This window comes from Pelodiscus sinensis, chromosome 22 (genome assembly GCF_052426305.1).
Source record: "Pelodiscus sinensis isolate ZL-2025 chromosome 22, ASM5242630v1, whole genome shotgun sequence".
NCBI classification, from domain to species: Eukaryota; Metazoa; Chordata; order Testudines; family Trionychidae; genus Pelodiscus; species Pelodiscus sinensis.
In genome coordinates this window covers 25,897,846-25,912,608 of record NC_143073.1, presented here as the reverse complement: position 1 = coordinate 25,912,608, position 14,763 = coordinate 25,897,846, and the positions used below count along the sequence as shown (strand labels likewise).

At 58.9% G+C, this 14,763-nt stretch overlaps 2 protein-coding genes across 3 annotated transcripts in view; one reads left to right on the top strand and one right to left on the bottom strand.

Annotated features, from left to right (window-relative positions):
• The window catches only part of LOC142819614 (uncharacterized), a 169,170-nt gene that overhangs the window by 93,325 nt on the left and 61,082 nt on the right, over positions 1 to 14,763 (bottom strand). The gene's annotated exons all lie outside the window — the stretch shown is intronic.
• LOC142819680 (uncharacterized) lies at positions 2,627 to 8,643 on the top strand. Its single transcript, XM_089772753.1, has 5 exons — positions 2,627 to 3,112; positions 3,641 to 4,012; positions 4,109 to 4,387; positions 4,829 to 6,440; positions 8,429 to 8,643. The coding sequence occupies exons 1-5, from the start codon at positions 2,627 to 2,629 to the stop codon at positions 8,641 to 8,643; spliced, it is 2,964 nt and encodes a 987-aa protein (XP_089628879.1).

Here is a 14,763-nt window from a genome sequence, read left to right as displayed (position 1 = left end):
AGGGGCCCAATTTCACCCCCTGGGTGCTACTGATGGGATTTCACTCATTGGGCTTTCAGCCCCACACGGACCAGCTGCGCAGCAGCAAAGGAAGCTGCGCCGCGGAGAAACGCACTTTCTGAGGGGGGTTAAAAAGGAGACTGGGGAGGCGATCCCTTGGGCCCTGCTGGCTGCCCCCCAAAGCCCATTTGATTCCCTTGGTTACCTGCTCAGGGCTGGGGCCCTTCCTCACACGTGTTTTGTTCTTAAAAAAACTCTTTCCACCCCTTGGACTGGGAGATGCCAAACAAACCTTCTCCCTGTTCAACCGCCGAGAGCCTCGGGCCGGCGGATTCACCAGTTCCCTTCAGTTCCCGCAGTTTGTCCTTTGACGTGGGAACCCGAGTTACAGACCCAGTTCGGTTCATCCTGCCACTGACCTAACGGGACTGAACGACTCTTCCATTCCCCCTGTGGGAACGACGCGGAGCCCTCACCAGCTTTTACGTGGTCGGTCATTATCCAGCCACCTGTCTGCCGACCTCCCTCCCTATTCATTCCCCACCCGCCTGCTGGCCTCTGAGCACACTCAGGACATTTTCCCAGCACAGTCCCCAGTGGGTTTATTCAGGCTCTGGCCTCATTGTAATAAAAGGGGCCATGACCAGAGATTGAACCCTCACTGTCCCCTTGTCTGGGGTGCAGTTTAAGCCTCGGCTCCTCTTTCCGTTCCTGAATTGTGGCCCCAGAATCAGACACGGGATCCCAGCAGCCGCACAAGGGGGTAAAATCCCCTCCCTGAACCTGCCCGAGGGTCCCTCCCAGCCGCCCATTTTCTGTTTTGCTCTCCTCTATGGCACAAAGGCGGGACGAAACAGACGTTCTTCTCCAAGCAATGTCTCAGCCGGTATAACAGTGACATAAAAGGCCCCTTCTCTTTCACCGTGGGGAAGGACCAGTACGTGAGGATCAATGTCCTACAATGCAACACAGATTTGTGCAACTCCGCCGCACCTCAAGGTACGTTGTGGGTCTGTTTGTTTTGTCCCTATTTCAGGGCACGGCCACAATTAGGAACAATTAGAGGGTGTGAGCTGCGTGTGGCTCTACCTCTCGGTGTGCTCCTGCCGATGTACATAGGTTGGCAGGAGGAGGGCTTTGGAAGGGCATTAGCTCAATGCACAGGAATAAACAGCTCTCAGGTGTCATCAGGGTGCACCAAGCAAGGTCAGCGAGGTCATTGGACCGGCACTGGGCAGAGTCACACCCCAGCAGCTCCGCACACCCCATCTCCCTTGCTACAGTTGGATCGTTCATGTGGACAAGCCATGGCACAATTGTATTTGGTGCCCTTTTCTCCCCTTTATTGCCCGAAATTATATGTACTCACATGTCATTTCTGTCTCCAGTGAAATACTTGAAGCTGGCGGGTCTCCGGGTGGGGGTAGAACAGTCGGGCCCGTTTGCCATCAGATGGGCGGGGGCTGCATGCGAAGGAGGGAGCAGCTGCCGGGACAGCTCCCCCTTCACACTCACTGTGATCCAGAACTGAGCCAGTGCGGCCGTCGCCAACTGTTGTGTCCCAGACAGACAGAGAAATGCCCCCAGCTGCAGGGAGGGGCCTGCACATAGGCACTGAGGAAGGGCTCATCCCCCAGTTGGAACAAAGCTTAACCCAACCTGTGACCGTCTCTCTGTCTTTGTTCTCAGTGTCCCCAGACACCACCCCGAACGGGCGGCAGTGCCCAACCTGCTTTGCTCTGGGCTCCGCTGCCTGCAACAGTGAAATCACCCCCTGCACGGGGCAGGAGACCTATTGCCTGGATTCCACTGGCGAGCTGAACCAAGGTAAATTCTGCCAGTTGCTCACAGGGCGGGGGGTGCCCGGAAAGCTACCAGGGCAAGAGCTCCCCTGAGAGCTGGTGGGACCTGGAGTCTGTGCCGAGCCATGGCAGGCTGGTGGTGCCAAAAGGGCTTTTGGCTGGAGGGAAGCAGAGAGGAATTGGGACACTTCCTTCCAGCCCGGCTCGCCCAACTAACCGGTGCCACCATGCTACAAGGGTGGTGGCAGTAGGGTTCTTGCAAGGGGAGGGTTGTGATGTCAGAGATTCAGAGCTGAGGAGAGAACCAAAGAGTCCTGGCTTCCACCCCTTTGCTGCTCTAACCACTAGTCCCCACCTCCTTCATGTTTAAGTGGAACTAAGCTGCTGTTGTTCCATGAGGCGCTTCCTGCTCTCAGTGTGTGCCCAGAGCTCCCAGCGCTCTGTGATGGTTATAAAGTAACTGAACCAAGGGGGAAGGTTGCTGGAGATGGGGAGAGGCGGCGTGTTGCCCGGTGGCGCCGCACTGGAAAGCAGCCGCCCCACCCACAACTCCGTTTCAAAACCTAGCACCATGTACTGGTGTGCGGGGCAGCCTAGAGGGCACCAGGCACTTGCCCTACTGTGGCCTTTTGCAGCAGGAGCAGGGAGATCGCAAGCGGGTGAGAAGGGGAGGCAGGGCAGGAACCACAACGGGGTAGAGAAGGACCCAGAGCTCCTCATCCGTAAAACCAGGCTGAATATCTCCAACAGGTGCATCAACATCAACATTTGCGGCAAAGGGCTGCGCATCACCATCCGCACAAGAGATTAAACCTGGAACCACCATGACGTCTACAGACTACACCTTCACATTTCTGACAGGAAAAATAACCCCAGGCAGCCTGATTGATATTGAAAACAGAGCCGCTACCTTAACCACTGTCATCACCACTCCAGAAACACCCACCTCCACCCTCACCACCACGGCCCCTGAGACGACCACCTCGGTCCTCACCACCACAGCCCCTGAGATGACCACCTCGATCCCCACCACTACGGCTCCCGAGACGACCACCTCGGTCCTAACCACCACCGCCCCAGAGACGACCACCTCGGTCCTCACCACTACGGCTCCGGACACGATCACCACGGTCCTCACTACCACAGTCCCTGAGACGACCACCTCGATCCTCACCACTACAGCTCCAGAGACAACTACCTCAGTCCTCAGCACTACGGCTCCGGACACGACCACCTCGGTCCTCAGCACTACGGCTCCGGACACGACCACGTCGGTCCTCACCACAACCGCCCCCGAGACGACCACCTCGGTCCTCACCACCACTGCCCCCGAGACGACCACCTCGGTCCTCACCACCACCGCTCCTGAGACGACCACTTCGGTCCTCACCACTACGGCTCCGGACACGACCACCTCGGTCCTCACCACCACCGCCCCTGAGACGACCACTTCGGTCCTCACCACTACGGCTCCGGACACGACAACCACGGTCCTCCCTACCACAGCGGCCGAGACGACCACCTCGATCCTCAGCACTACAGCTCCCGTGACGACCACCTCGGTCCTCAGCACTACAGCTCCAGAGACGACTACCTCAGTCCTCAGCACTACGGCTCCGGACACGACTACCTCGGTCGTCAGCACTACGGCTCCGGACACGACCACCTCGGTTCTCAGCACTACGGCTCCGGACACGACCACCTCGATCCTCAGCACTACGGCTCCGGACACGACCACCTCGGTCCTCACCGCTACGGCTCCGGACACGACCACCTCGGTCCTCACCACCACCGCCCCCGAGACAACCACCTCGGTCCTCACCACCACTGCCCCCGAGACGACCACCTCGGTCCTCACCACCACCGCCCCTGAGACGACCACCTCAGTCCTCACCACTACGGCTCTGGACACAACCATCTTGGTCCTCACCACCACAGCCCCCGAGACGACCACCTCAGGCCTCACCACTACCGCTCCCGAAACGACCACCTCGGGCCTCACCACTACCGCTCCCGATACAACCACCTCGATCCTCACCACCACCACCCCCGAGACGACCAGCTCGGTCCTCACGACCACCGCTCCTGAGACGACCACCTCGGTCCTCACCACCACAGCCCCCGAAACGACCACCTCAGTCCTCATCACTACCGCTCCGGAAACGACCACCTCGGTCCTCCCCACTACAGCTCCAGAGATGACTACCTCGGTCCTGACCTCTATGGCTCCCGATACGACCACCTCGGTCCTCACCACCACTACCCCTGAGACGACCACCTCGGTCCTCACCACCACTGCCCCTGAGACAACCACCTCGGTCCTCCCCACTACAGCTCCAATGACGACCACCTCGGTCCTCACCACTACAGCTCCAGAGATGACTACCTCGGTCCTCACCACTACAGCTCCGGACACAACCACCTCGGTCCTCACCACTACAGCTCCGGACACAACCACCTCAGGCCTCACCAGTACCGCTCCCGAAACGACCACCTCGGTCCTCACCACTACCACTCCCGATACAACCACCTTGATCCTCACCACCACCACCCCCGAGATGACCAGCTCAGTCCTCACCACCACCGCCCCCGAGACGACCACCTCGGTCCTCACCACCACCGCCCCCGAGACGACCACCTCGGTCCTCACCACTACGGCTTCCGATACGACCACCTTGGTCCTCACCACTGCAGCTCCCGAGACGACCACCTCTGTCCTAACCACCACTGCCCCTGAGACAACCACCTCGGTCCTCAGCACTACGGCTCCGGACACGACCACGTCGGTCCTCACCACAACGGCCCTCGAGATGACCACCTCGGTCCTCACCACCACTGCCCCCGAGACGACCACCTCGGTCCCCACCACCACCGCTCCTGAGACGACCACCTCGGTCCTCACCACTACGGCTCTGGACACGACCACCTCGGTCCTCACCACCACCGCCCCTGAGACGACCACCTCGGTCCTCACCACCACTGCCCCCGAGACGACCACTTCGGTCCCCACCACCACCGCTCCTGAGACGACCACCTCGGTCCTCACCACTACGGGTCTGGACACGACCACCTCAGTCCTCATCACTAACGCTCCGGAAACGACCACCTCGGTCCTGACCTCTGTGGCTCCCGATACGACCACTTCGGTCCTCACCACCACTGCCCCTGAGACGACCACTTCGGTCCTCACCACCACCGCCCCCGAGATGACCACAGCAGTCCTCGCCACCACCGCTCCCGAGACGACCACAGCGGTCCTCACCACTACGGCTCCGGACACGATCACCACGGTCCTCACTACCACAGTCCCCGAGACGACCACATCGATCCTCACCACTACAGCTCCAGAGACAACTACCTCAGTCCTCAGCACTACGGCTCCGGACACGACCAACTCGGTCCTCAGCACTACGGCTCCGGACACGACCACGTCGGTCCTCACCACAACCGCCCCCGAGACGACCACCTCGGTCCTCACCACCACTGCCCCCGAGACAACCACCTCGGTCCCCACCACCACCGCTCCTGAGATGACCACCTCGGTCCTCACCACTACGGCTCTGGACACGACCACCTCGGTCCTCACCACCACCGCCCCTGAGACGACCACCTCGGTCCTCACCACTACGGCTCCGGACACGACAACCACAGTGCTCCCTACCACAGCCGCCGAGACGACCACCTCGATCCTCAGCACTACAGCTCCCGTGACGACCACCTCGGTCCTCAGCACTACAGCTCCAGAGACGACTACCTCAGTCCTCAGCACTACGGCTCCGGACACGACTACCTCGGTCGTCAGCACTAAGGCTCCGGACACAACCACCTCGGTCCTCAGCACTACGGCTCCGGACACAACCACCTCGGTCCTCACCGCTACGGCTCCGGACACGACCACCTCGGTCCTCACCACCACCGCCCCCGAGACGACCACCTCGGTCCTCACCACCACTGCCCCTGAGACGACCACCTCGGTCCTCCCCACTACAGCTCCAATGACGACCACCTCGGTCCTCACCACTACAGCTCCAGAGATGACTACCTCGGTCCTCACCACTACAGCTCCGGACACAACCACCTTGGTCCTCACCACTACAGCTCCGGACACAACCACCTCAGGCCTCATCAGTACCGCTCCCGAAACGACCACCTCGGTCCTCACCACTACCACTCCCGATACAACCACCTTGATCCTCACCACCACCACCCCCGAGACGACCAGCTCAGTCCTCACCACCACCGCCCCCGAGACGACCACCTCGGTCCTCACCACCACTGCCCCTGAGACAACCACCTCGGTCCTCAGCACTACGGCTCCGGACACGACCACGTCGGTCCTCACCACAACGGCCCCCGAGATGACCACCTCGGTCCTCACCACCACTGCCCCCGAGACGACCACCTCGGTCCCCACCACCACCGCTCCTGAGACGACCACCTCGGTCCTCACCACTACGGCTCTGGACACGACCACCTCGGTCCTCACCACCACCGCCCCTGAGACGACCACCTCGGTCCTCACCACCACCACCCCCGAGACGACCAGCTCAGTCCTCACCACCACCGCCCCCGAGACGACCACCTCGGTCCCCACCACCACCGCTCCTGAGACGACCACCTCGGTCCTCACCACTACTGGTCTGGACACGACCACCTCGGTCCTCACCACCACCGCCCCTGAGACGACCACCTCGGTCCTCACCACCACCGCCCCTGAGACGACCACCTCAGTCCTCACCACTACGGCTCTGGACACAACCATCTTGGTCCTCACCACCACAGCCCCCGAGACGACCACCTCAGGCCTCACCACTACCGCTCCCGAAACGACCACCTCGGGCCTCACCACTACCGCTCCCGATACAACCACCTCGATCCTCACCACCACCACCCCCGAGACGACCAGCTCGGTCCTCACCACCACCGCCCCCGAGACGACCACCTCGGTCCTCACCACCACAGCCCCCGAAACGACCACCTCAGTCCTCACCACTACCGCTCCGGAAACGACCACCTCGGTCCTCCCCACTACAGCTCCAGAGATGACTACCTCGGTCCTGACCTCTATGGCTCCCGATACGACCACCTCGGTCCTCACCACCACTACCCCTGAGACGACCACCTCGGTCCTCACCACCACTGCCCCTGAGACGACCACCTCGGTCCTCCCCACTACAGCTCCAATGACGACCACCTCGGTCCTCACCACTACAGCTCCAGAGATGACTACCTCGGTCCTCACCACTACAGCTCCGGCCACAACCACCTTGGTCCTCACCACTACAGCTCCGGACACAACCACCTCAGGCCTCACCACCACCGCCCCCGAGACGACCACCTCGGTCCTCACCACCACTGCCCCCGAGACGACCACCTCGGTCCTCACCACCACCGCCCCTGAGACGACCACCTCAGTCCTCACCACTACGGCTCTGGACACAACCATCTTGGTCCTCACCACCACAGCCCCCGAGACGACCACCTCAGGCCTCACCACTACCGCTCCCGAAACGACCACCTCGGTCCTCACCACTACCACTCCCGATACAACCACCTTGATCCTCACCACCACCACCCCCGAGACGACCAGCTCAGTCCTCACCACCACCGCCCCCGAGACGACCACCTCGGTCCTCACCACCACTGCCCCTGAGACAACCACCTCGGTCCTCAGCACTACGGCTCCGGACACGACCACGTCGGTCCTCACCACAACGGCCCCCGAGATGACCACCTCGGTCCTCACCACCACTGCCCCCGAGACGACCACCTCGGTCCCCACCACCACCGCTCCTGAGACGACCACCTCGGTCCTCACCACTACGGCTCTGGACACGACCACCTCGGTCCTCACCACCACCGCCCCTGAGACGACCACCTCGGTCCTCACCACCACCACCCCCGAGACGACCAGCTCAGTCCTCACCACCACCGCCCCCGAGACGACCACCTCGGTCCCCACCACCACCGCCCCTGAGACGACCACCTCGGTCCTCACCACCACCACCCCCGAGACGACCAGCTCAGTCCTCACCACCACCGCCCCCGAGACGACCACCTCGGTCCTCACCACCACCGCCCCTGAGACGACCACCTCGGTCCTCACCACAACCGCCCCCGAGACGACCACCTCGGTCCTCACCACCACTGCCCCCGAGACGACCACCTCGGTCCCCACCACCACCGCTCCTGAGACGACCACCTCGGTCATCACAACTACGGCTCCGGACACGACCACCTCGATCCTCACTACTACAGCTCCCGAGTCGACCACCTCGGTCCTCACCACTACGGGTATCGATACGACCACCTCAGTCCTCACCACTTCCGCTGCCGAGACGACCACCTCGGGCATTACCACTACCGCTCCTGAGACGACTAGCTCGGTCCTCACCACTACAGCTCCCGCGACGACCAGCTCGGTCCCCATCACTACAGCTTCGGACACGACCACCTCGGTCCTCACCACTACCACTCCCGATACGACCACCTCGGTCCTCACCACTACGGCTCCTGAGACGACTACCTCGGTGCTCATCACTACAGCTCCCAAGACAACCTCCTCGGTCCTCACCACCACTGCCCCCGGAACGACCACCTCGGTCCTCACCACCACTGCCTCCGAGATGACCACCTCGGTCGTCACCTCTACGGCTCCAGAGACGACCACTTCGGTCCTCACCACTACGGCTCCGGATACGACCACCTCGATCCTCACCACTACAGCTCCCAAGACGACCACTTCGGTTCTCACCACTACGGGTCTCGATACGACCACTTCGGTCCTCACCACTTCCGCTCCCGAGACGACCACCTCGGGCGTCACCACTACCGCTCCTGAGATGACCAGGTCGGTCCTCACCACTACGGCTCCCACAACGACCAGCTCGGTCCTCAGCAGTACAGCTCTGGACACGACCACCTCGGTCCTGACCACCACCGCCCCCGAGACGACCACCTCGGTCCTCACCACCACCACCCCTGAGACGACCACCTCGGTACTCACCACCACTGCCCCCGAGATGACCACCTCGGTCCTCACCACTGTGGCTCCAGAAACAACAACCTCTCTCCTCACCACTACGGCTCCGGACACGACCACTTCCGTGCTCACCACCACCGCTCCTGAGACGACCACCTCCGTCCTCTCCACTATAGTTCCGGACATGACCACCTCGGTTCTCACTACCGCCGCCCCTGAGACGACCATCTCGGTCCTCACCACCACAGCCCCTGAGACGACCACCTCTGTCCTCACCACTACGACTCCCGAGTCATCCACTTCGGTCCTCACTACTGGGGCTCCACGGATGACCACATCGGTCCTCACCACTGTGGCTCCGGAGACAACCACATCGGTCCTCACCACTGGGGCTCCGGATACGGCCACCTCGGTTGTCACCACAACCGCGCCAGAGATGACCACCTCGGTTTTCACCACTACTGCTCCAGAGACCACCACCTCGGTCCTCACTACTACTGCTCCGGAGATGACCACATCAGTCCTCACCAGTGCAGCTCTGGATACGACCACCTCGGGTCTCACTGCTACCACTTCAGAGACGGCCACCTCGGTCCTCACCAGTAGTGCTCCCGTGACGACTACCTCGGTGCTCATCACCACGGCTCAGGAGACGACCACCTCGGTCCTCACCAGTACTGCTCCCGAAATGACCACCTCAGTCCACACTAGTACGGCTTTTGACACCACCACCTCTGTCCTCACTACTACTGCTCCCAAGACGACCACCTCGGTCCTCACCACTACGGCTCCAGATACGACAATCTCTGTCCTCACCACTATGGCTCCGGATACGACCACCTCAGTTCTCACCACGACCACTCCCAAGACCACCACCTCGGTTCTTACGACTACGGCTCCGGAGACGATGACCTCCAGCCTCACCCCTACGGTTCCAAACACGAGCACGTCGGTTCTCACCACTACCGCTCTTAAAACATCCACCTCCACCCTAACCATCCCCACTACACCAGACCCTTGCAACCCTGATGTAACCTCCCCCACTTCACCAGAGCCGTGCATGCCTGATATAACCACCCCCTCTTCACCAGACCCTTGCATTCCTGATATAACCACCCCCTCTTCACCAGACCCGTGCATGCCTGATATAACCTCCCCCACTACACCAGACCCCTGCATTCCTGATACAATGACCCCTGCTATACATGACCCCTGCCTCCCCGGTACAACCACTTCTACCGCCCCTGCAGCCACTACCATTCCTATGTGTTCTGTGACCACCCCGGATACCAATGACCACATCTGTGGAGGTACCTCTCCTCTGGGGACATTCTCGTTTGCTCTCTACCTGCCGGCCCTTGCTGGACTGCTGCTGGTGAACCTGCTCTCCTGACCCCCCACCTAATGCCTGCAAACGAAGATCTGAAAGCTGAGCTCCCTTTCCAAGGCCCCTCCGTGGTGCCGTGGCGATGCCAAGGGGATGCTGTATAACTATGTGTTGAGGGGTACCCGGTGCTTGCGTGTGCGTGTGTGTCCCAGCACCTCATTGCTGGCTGGAATCTGCCTTTAGCAAATTCTCCGAATAAACCAGCATTGGAAATAGTAGCCCCAGCCTTGGTGTGTTCTGTCCCATTTGCCCGTTGCCTGCCTTTCCCTCGTGAGACTGGAGAATGGCCACACACGTTAACTGCAGGGGGAGTCTCAGGGTTGGTGCCCATTTCCAGCCTGGCCTCTGGGAACGTCACTGGGCTCCTCCCAGGGTATGTTAAGCCCTCCAGTGAAATACCAGGGCTGGGGTCACTCCCCCTCCCCTACGGTGTCTGTGTGTCAGTGCTCTCATAGCCCAGAGAAAAAGAAATATCCATGGGCAATAGCGAAAGACCAGGGACCCACTGGGCTACGTGCCACCCAGTCCTGCCTTAGATCAGAGCCCCCGTGTACCAGGTGCAGCACAGACTGAAGATGTAGATACAGTCCTGCCCTAGATAGATAGATAGGCAGACAGATAGATGGGTGTATGGGGACAGACAGACAGACAGATGGATAGATAGAGGGGGTGTGTGGGGATAGATAAGACAGACCGACAGATGGATAGATAGAGGGTGTGTGTGGGGATAGATAAGACAGACCGACAGACAGACAGATGGATAGATAGAGGGGGTGTCTGGGGTAGAGAGCACAGAGCCAGGCTGGCAGAGTACCGTTGCTAAGGGTGCTGGGCACCAAGTGCTCCCGCAGACAGATCGCTAACACAAGTGGTGCCAGAACAGCTCCATGGCACAAACTCTGCCCAAGGAGAAGGGGGCCCCCCAGCTCTCCGGGCAGAGATCGGGACATGGGAGGTAGGAGAGATGTGTTAATAGAACCCACATGCGCAATGCTGGGTGAGAACTGGAGGCAGCAGGGGGCAGTCACTACAGTAACTATGTCAGAGGGGCAGTGCTAACTCGTTCGTGTTGGGGTAGAACAATGTATCTCAGAGGGAGCATCGCTGTCTAGTCTCAGTGGTACGGAAAATCCCGCTGTTCACTATAGGGGACAGGCAGAGACTTCGGAGTTTGCTGGCTGCTTTTGAGCGTGGTGCAGGGCCAGGCCAGTGGTGAGCTGGCCTTACCCCATTGCACCACCTGTGGTAAGCAGTGCCCAGCTGGAGCCTGCATCCTGAACCCTTATTCATGAACCCCCTCTTGCACCCCAAGTCCCTGCCCTTGCTCTGAGCCCCCCTTACACTAAGCCCCCTCCTGCAGCCCAACTCCCTGCCCCAAGCTCAGCTCAGAACTCTCAACTCCAAATTCCTTAACCCAAGACCAGAGCCTCCACCCCAAGCCACTGCTACTGGCTGATGAAAGGGAGGACGGTTGAGAGAGGGAGGGAGGATGGAGTGAGCAGGGGCGGGGCCTCAGAGAACGGCTACAAAGCAAGCGGGGCAAAGTTAGATCCTGAATTGCACTTAAATTAAAAAAATAGGTCTTGTGCTTAAAATGGTTGGAGGCCCCTGACTGAAATCCTTCTGTGTCTTCCCACTCCTGGTTTACCTCTCCTACCCAAAGAAAGCCGGCAGGGAACCTAGGTCCAATTCACATTTCAACCCTCTATCTCCCTTGGCTCTCCAGGCCCCCTGGCCAACACCCCTGTAGCTACCTGAGTTAACCCCTTAGTCACTGGGTGCTGGTCAGCACTTCCCTGCCCATTACAGCGGCTGAAGGAAGGAAATGCTGACGCTTAGCTCAGCTGAGCCCACCTCTGTGTTACAATCAGGGGCCCCATGCCCAGCACTGGCCCCCTCATGTCTGTCTGCAACCCCCCCCCCACGGGCATCTCCCTCATGGCCAGCATCAGGCTTGGGGGGGGTCACTGGTTCACATCATGTGGTGGGCAGCCCCCCTGCCAGGCCCGTAATCTGCTCCCTGTGGGCACTTGTGGGGGAAGCAGAGACTAGTCATAGTGCACCCCCCCCCTTAGTGCCTCAGGGCAGAGAACGGCCCCAGCGTCCTGCTGCCCAAGGGACTGGAGGGGCTCGGCTCTGACTGAGCTGGAACAGGCTGCCTGGGGCTTGGGGCGGAACCGCCCTGCGACAAGTGAGCGGTACCCGGCCTTCTGCCCGGCACCTCTCGGGCGCAGCGGGGGGCTCCCCTCCCTCACCCGCACGCGGGCCCGGCCGTGCACTTGCGGGGCCCGGGTGGAAGGCTGACAGAGGCTGTACTGCGCGGCCCCCAGCAGGTGTCCAGCATTTCCACCTCCTGTCCGGTAAAAAAATTCAGAAAATACCAGACACACAAAATGAATGTCCTGAGATGTCTGGTATTTTCTGATTTTTTTTCCCGGCCAGGAGGCGAAAATACAGGACATCTGGCAACCTAGAAAAACTCAGCGCCGCGTCCAGCCTCCTTCCCCCCTTAGCCTCCAACACCCACCCGCCAGGCCTCCCCCCCGGGCCCTTCCCAATACTGCTCCCCTCTGACCCCATGCTTACCTGGTTCTGCAGGGAAGCTAAGTTGAAAGTCCCTCTCCAAAAGCTCTTGTGCAAATTACATTGTCATGGGATAAGAGGGAAGGTCCTTTCATGGATTGAGAACTGGCTAAAAGACAGGAAACAAAGGATAGGAATCAATGGTACATTTTCAGAATGGAGAGGGGTAACTAGTGGTATCCTGTAAGGGTCAGTCCTAGGACCAATTCTATTCAACTTATTCATAAACAATCTACAGAAAGGGGTGAGCAGTGAGGCGGTAAAGTTTGTGGATGATACTAAACTGTTCAAGATAGTCAAGACAGACTGTGAAGAACTTCAAAAAGATCTCACCAAACTGAGTGATTGGGCAACAAAATGGCAAATGAAATTTAATGTGGATAAGTGTAAAGTAATGTACCTTGGAAAAAATAATCCCAACTAGACATATAATATGATGGAGGCTAATTTGACTACGACAAATCTGGAACGAGATCTTGGAGTTATTGTGGATAGTTCTCTGAAAACTTCCATGCAGTGTGCAGCGGTGGTCAAAAAGGCAAATAGGATGTTAGGGATCATTGAAAAAGGGATAAGACACAGAATATTTTACTGCCCCTGTATAAAACTATGGTACGCCCACGTCTTGAATACTGTGTACAGATGTGGTGGTCTCACCTCAAAGAAGATATTTTGGACTTGGAAAGGTTCAGAAAAGGGCAACTAAAATGATTAGGGGTTTGGAACGGGTCCCATATGAGGAGAGGCTGAAGACACTGCGACTCTTCAGTTTAGAAAAGAGGAGACTGAGGGGGGGATATGATAGAGGTCTATAAAATCATGAGTGGTGTGGAGAGGGTGAATAAGGAAAAGTTATTTATTAGTTCTCATAATATAAGGACTAGAGGACACCAAATTAAATTAATGGGTAGCAGGTTTAAAACTAATAAGCGAAAGTTCTTCACACAGCATGTTGTCAACCTGTGGAACTTCTTGCCAAAGGAGGCTGTGAAGGCTAGGACTATAACAGAGTTTAAAGAGAAGCTAGATACATTCATGGAGGTTAGGTCCATAAAAGGTTATTAGCCAGGGGGATAGAGTTTGTGTCCCTGGCCTCTGTTTGTCAAAGGCTGGAGGTGGACGGCATGAGACAAATCGCTGATCACTATCTTCGGTCCACCCCCTCCGGGGCACCTGGTGCTGGCCACTGTCGGCAGACAGGATAGTGGGCTAGATGGACCTTTGGTTTGACCCAGTACGGCCATTCTTATATTCTTATTATGTTATGTCGAACACAAAATGGCTGCTGGCAAAAAGACTAAGGGGAAGCAAAACCTCCCCTGGGTCCTTGTGCTCCACTACTCCCTGTTCCCTATTCTGACCGCTCTCACTCTGAAAGGGGCCAAGCTGTTTCATTATTGAATTTTTTTTGTTTAATGAGTCTTGGAATTCTCTCTCTCTTTTTTTTTTTTTTTGCTCAGCAACTTTGGTCTCCCCCTTTTCTCTTCCACAGATTTTTTTTCCCCATTTTTTTTGGCGGGGGGAGGGTGAGGTATGTTTGCTTCAACCATCTTGCAAACCGACCCCCTTCCAGTGCCACGTGAGAGCAGCCAGGGGGGCAGTGCAGGGCCCTGAAGCCGTGGGGCTCCAGGCAACCGCCTCGCCCTGAGACCCGGCCTGAGTGCAGGGACTCTAGTGTAGCGCACCCGGCCCTGGCCCAGGACGGAGCGGCCCCTTTCCTGTCCCCGCGCCGGAACTGCCAGACCCGAGTGTTGCAGCTGAGGCCACAAGAAATGTGAGGCAAAAATCGCAGCTAAGACTCCTGCCACCCTCCCCGCCTCCCTCCCTCCCTTCACAACCCGACGCGACAAAACACAGTGGCTTTCGGTTCCACTGCGAAGTCCTGCAGCAGCCATGTTTCTGCACCCAGCTCGGGGCAGGCCCTGCCACCCCAGGGCGCTAAGTGAGCCCCGCTCATGTGACTCCCATTCTATCTGTCTCCTCCCGGCCTGTACGCTGGTAACCATGAC

Bases quoted from the DNA above. Each gene is read 5' to 3' on its own strand.
- LOC142819680 (XM_089772753.1), top strand. From the start codon at position 2,627: ATGACGTCTACAGACTACACCTTCACATTTCTGACAGGAAAAATAACC. The intron at 4,013-4,108 runs GTCCTGACCTCT...ACTGCCCCTGAG, and splicing joins CTCCAGAGATGACTACCTCG to ACAACCACCTCGGTCCTCCC. The intron at 6,441-8,428 runs GTCTGGACACGA...ACTGCCTCCGAG, and splicing joins CTCGGTCCTCACCACTACTG to ATGACCACCTCGGTCGTCAC.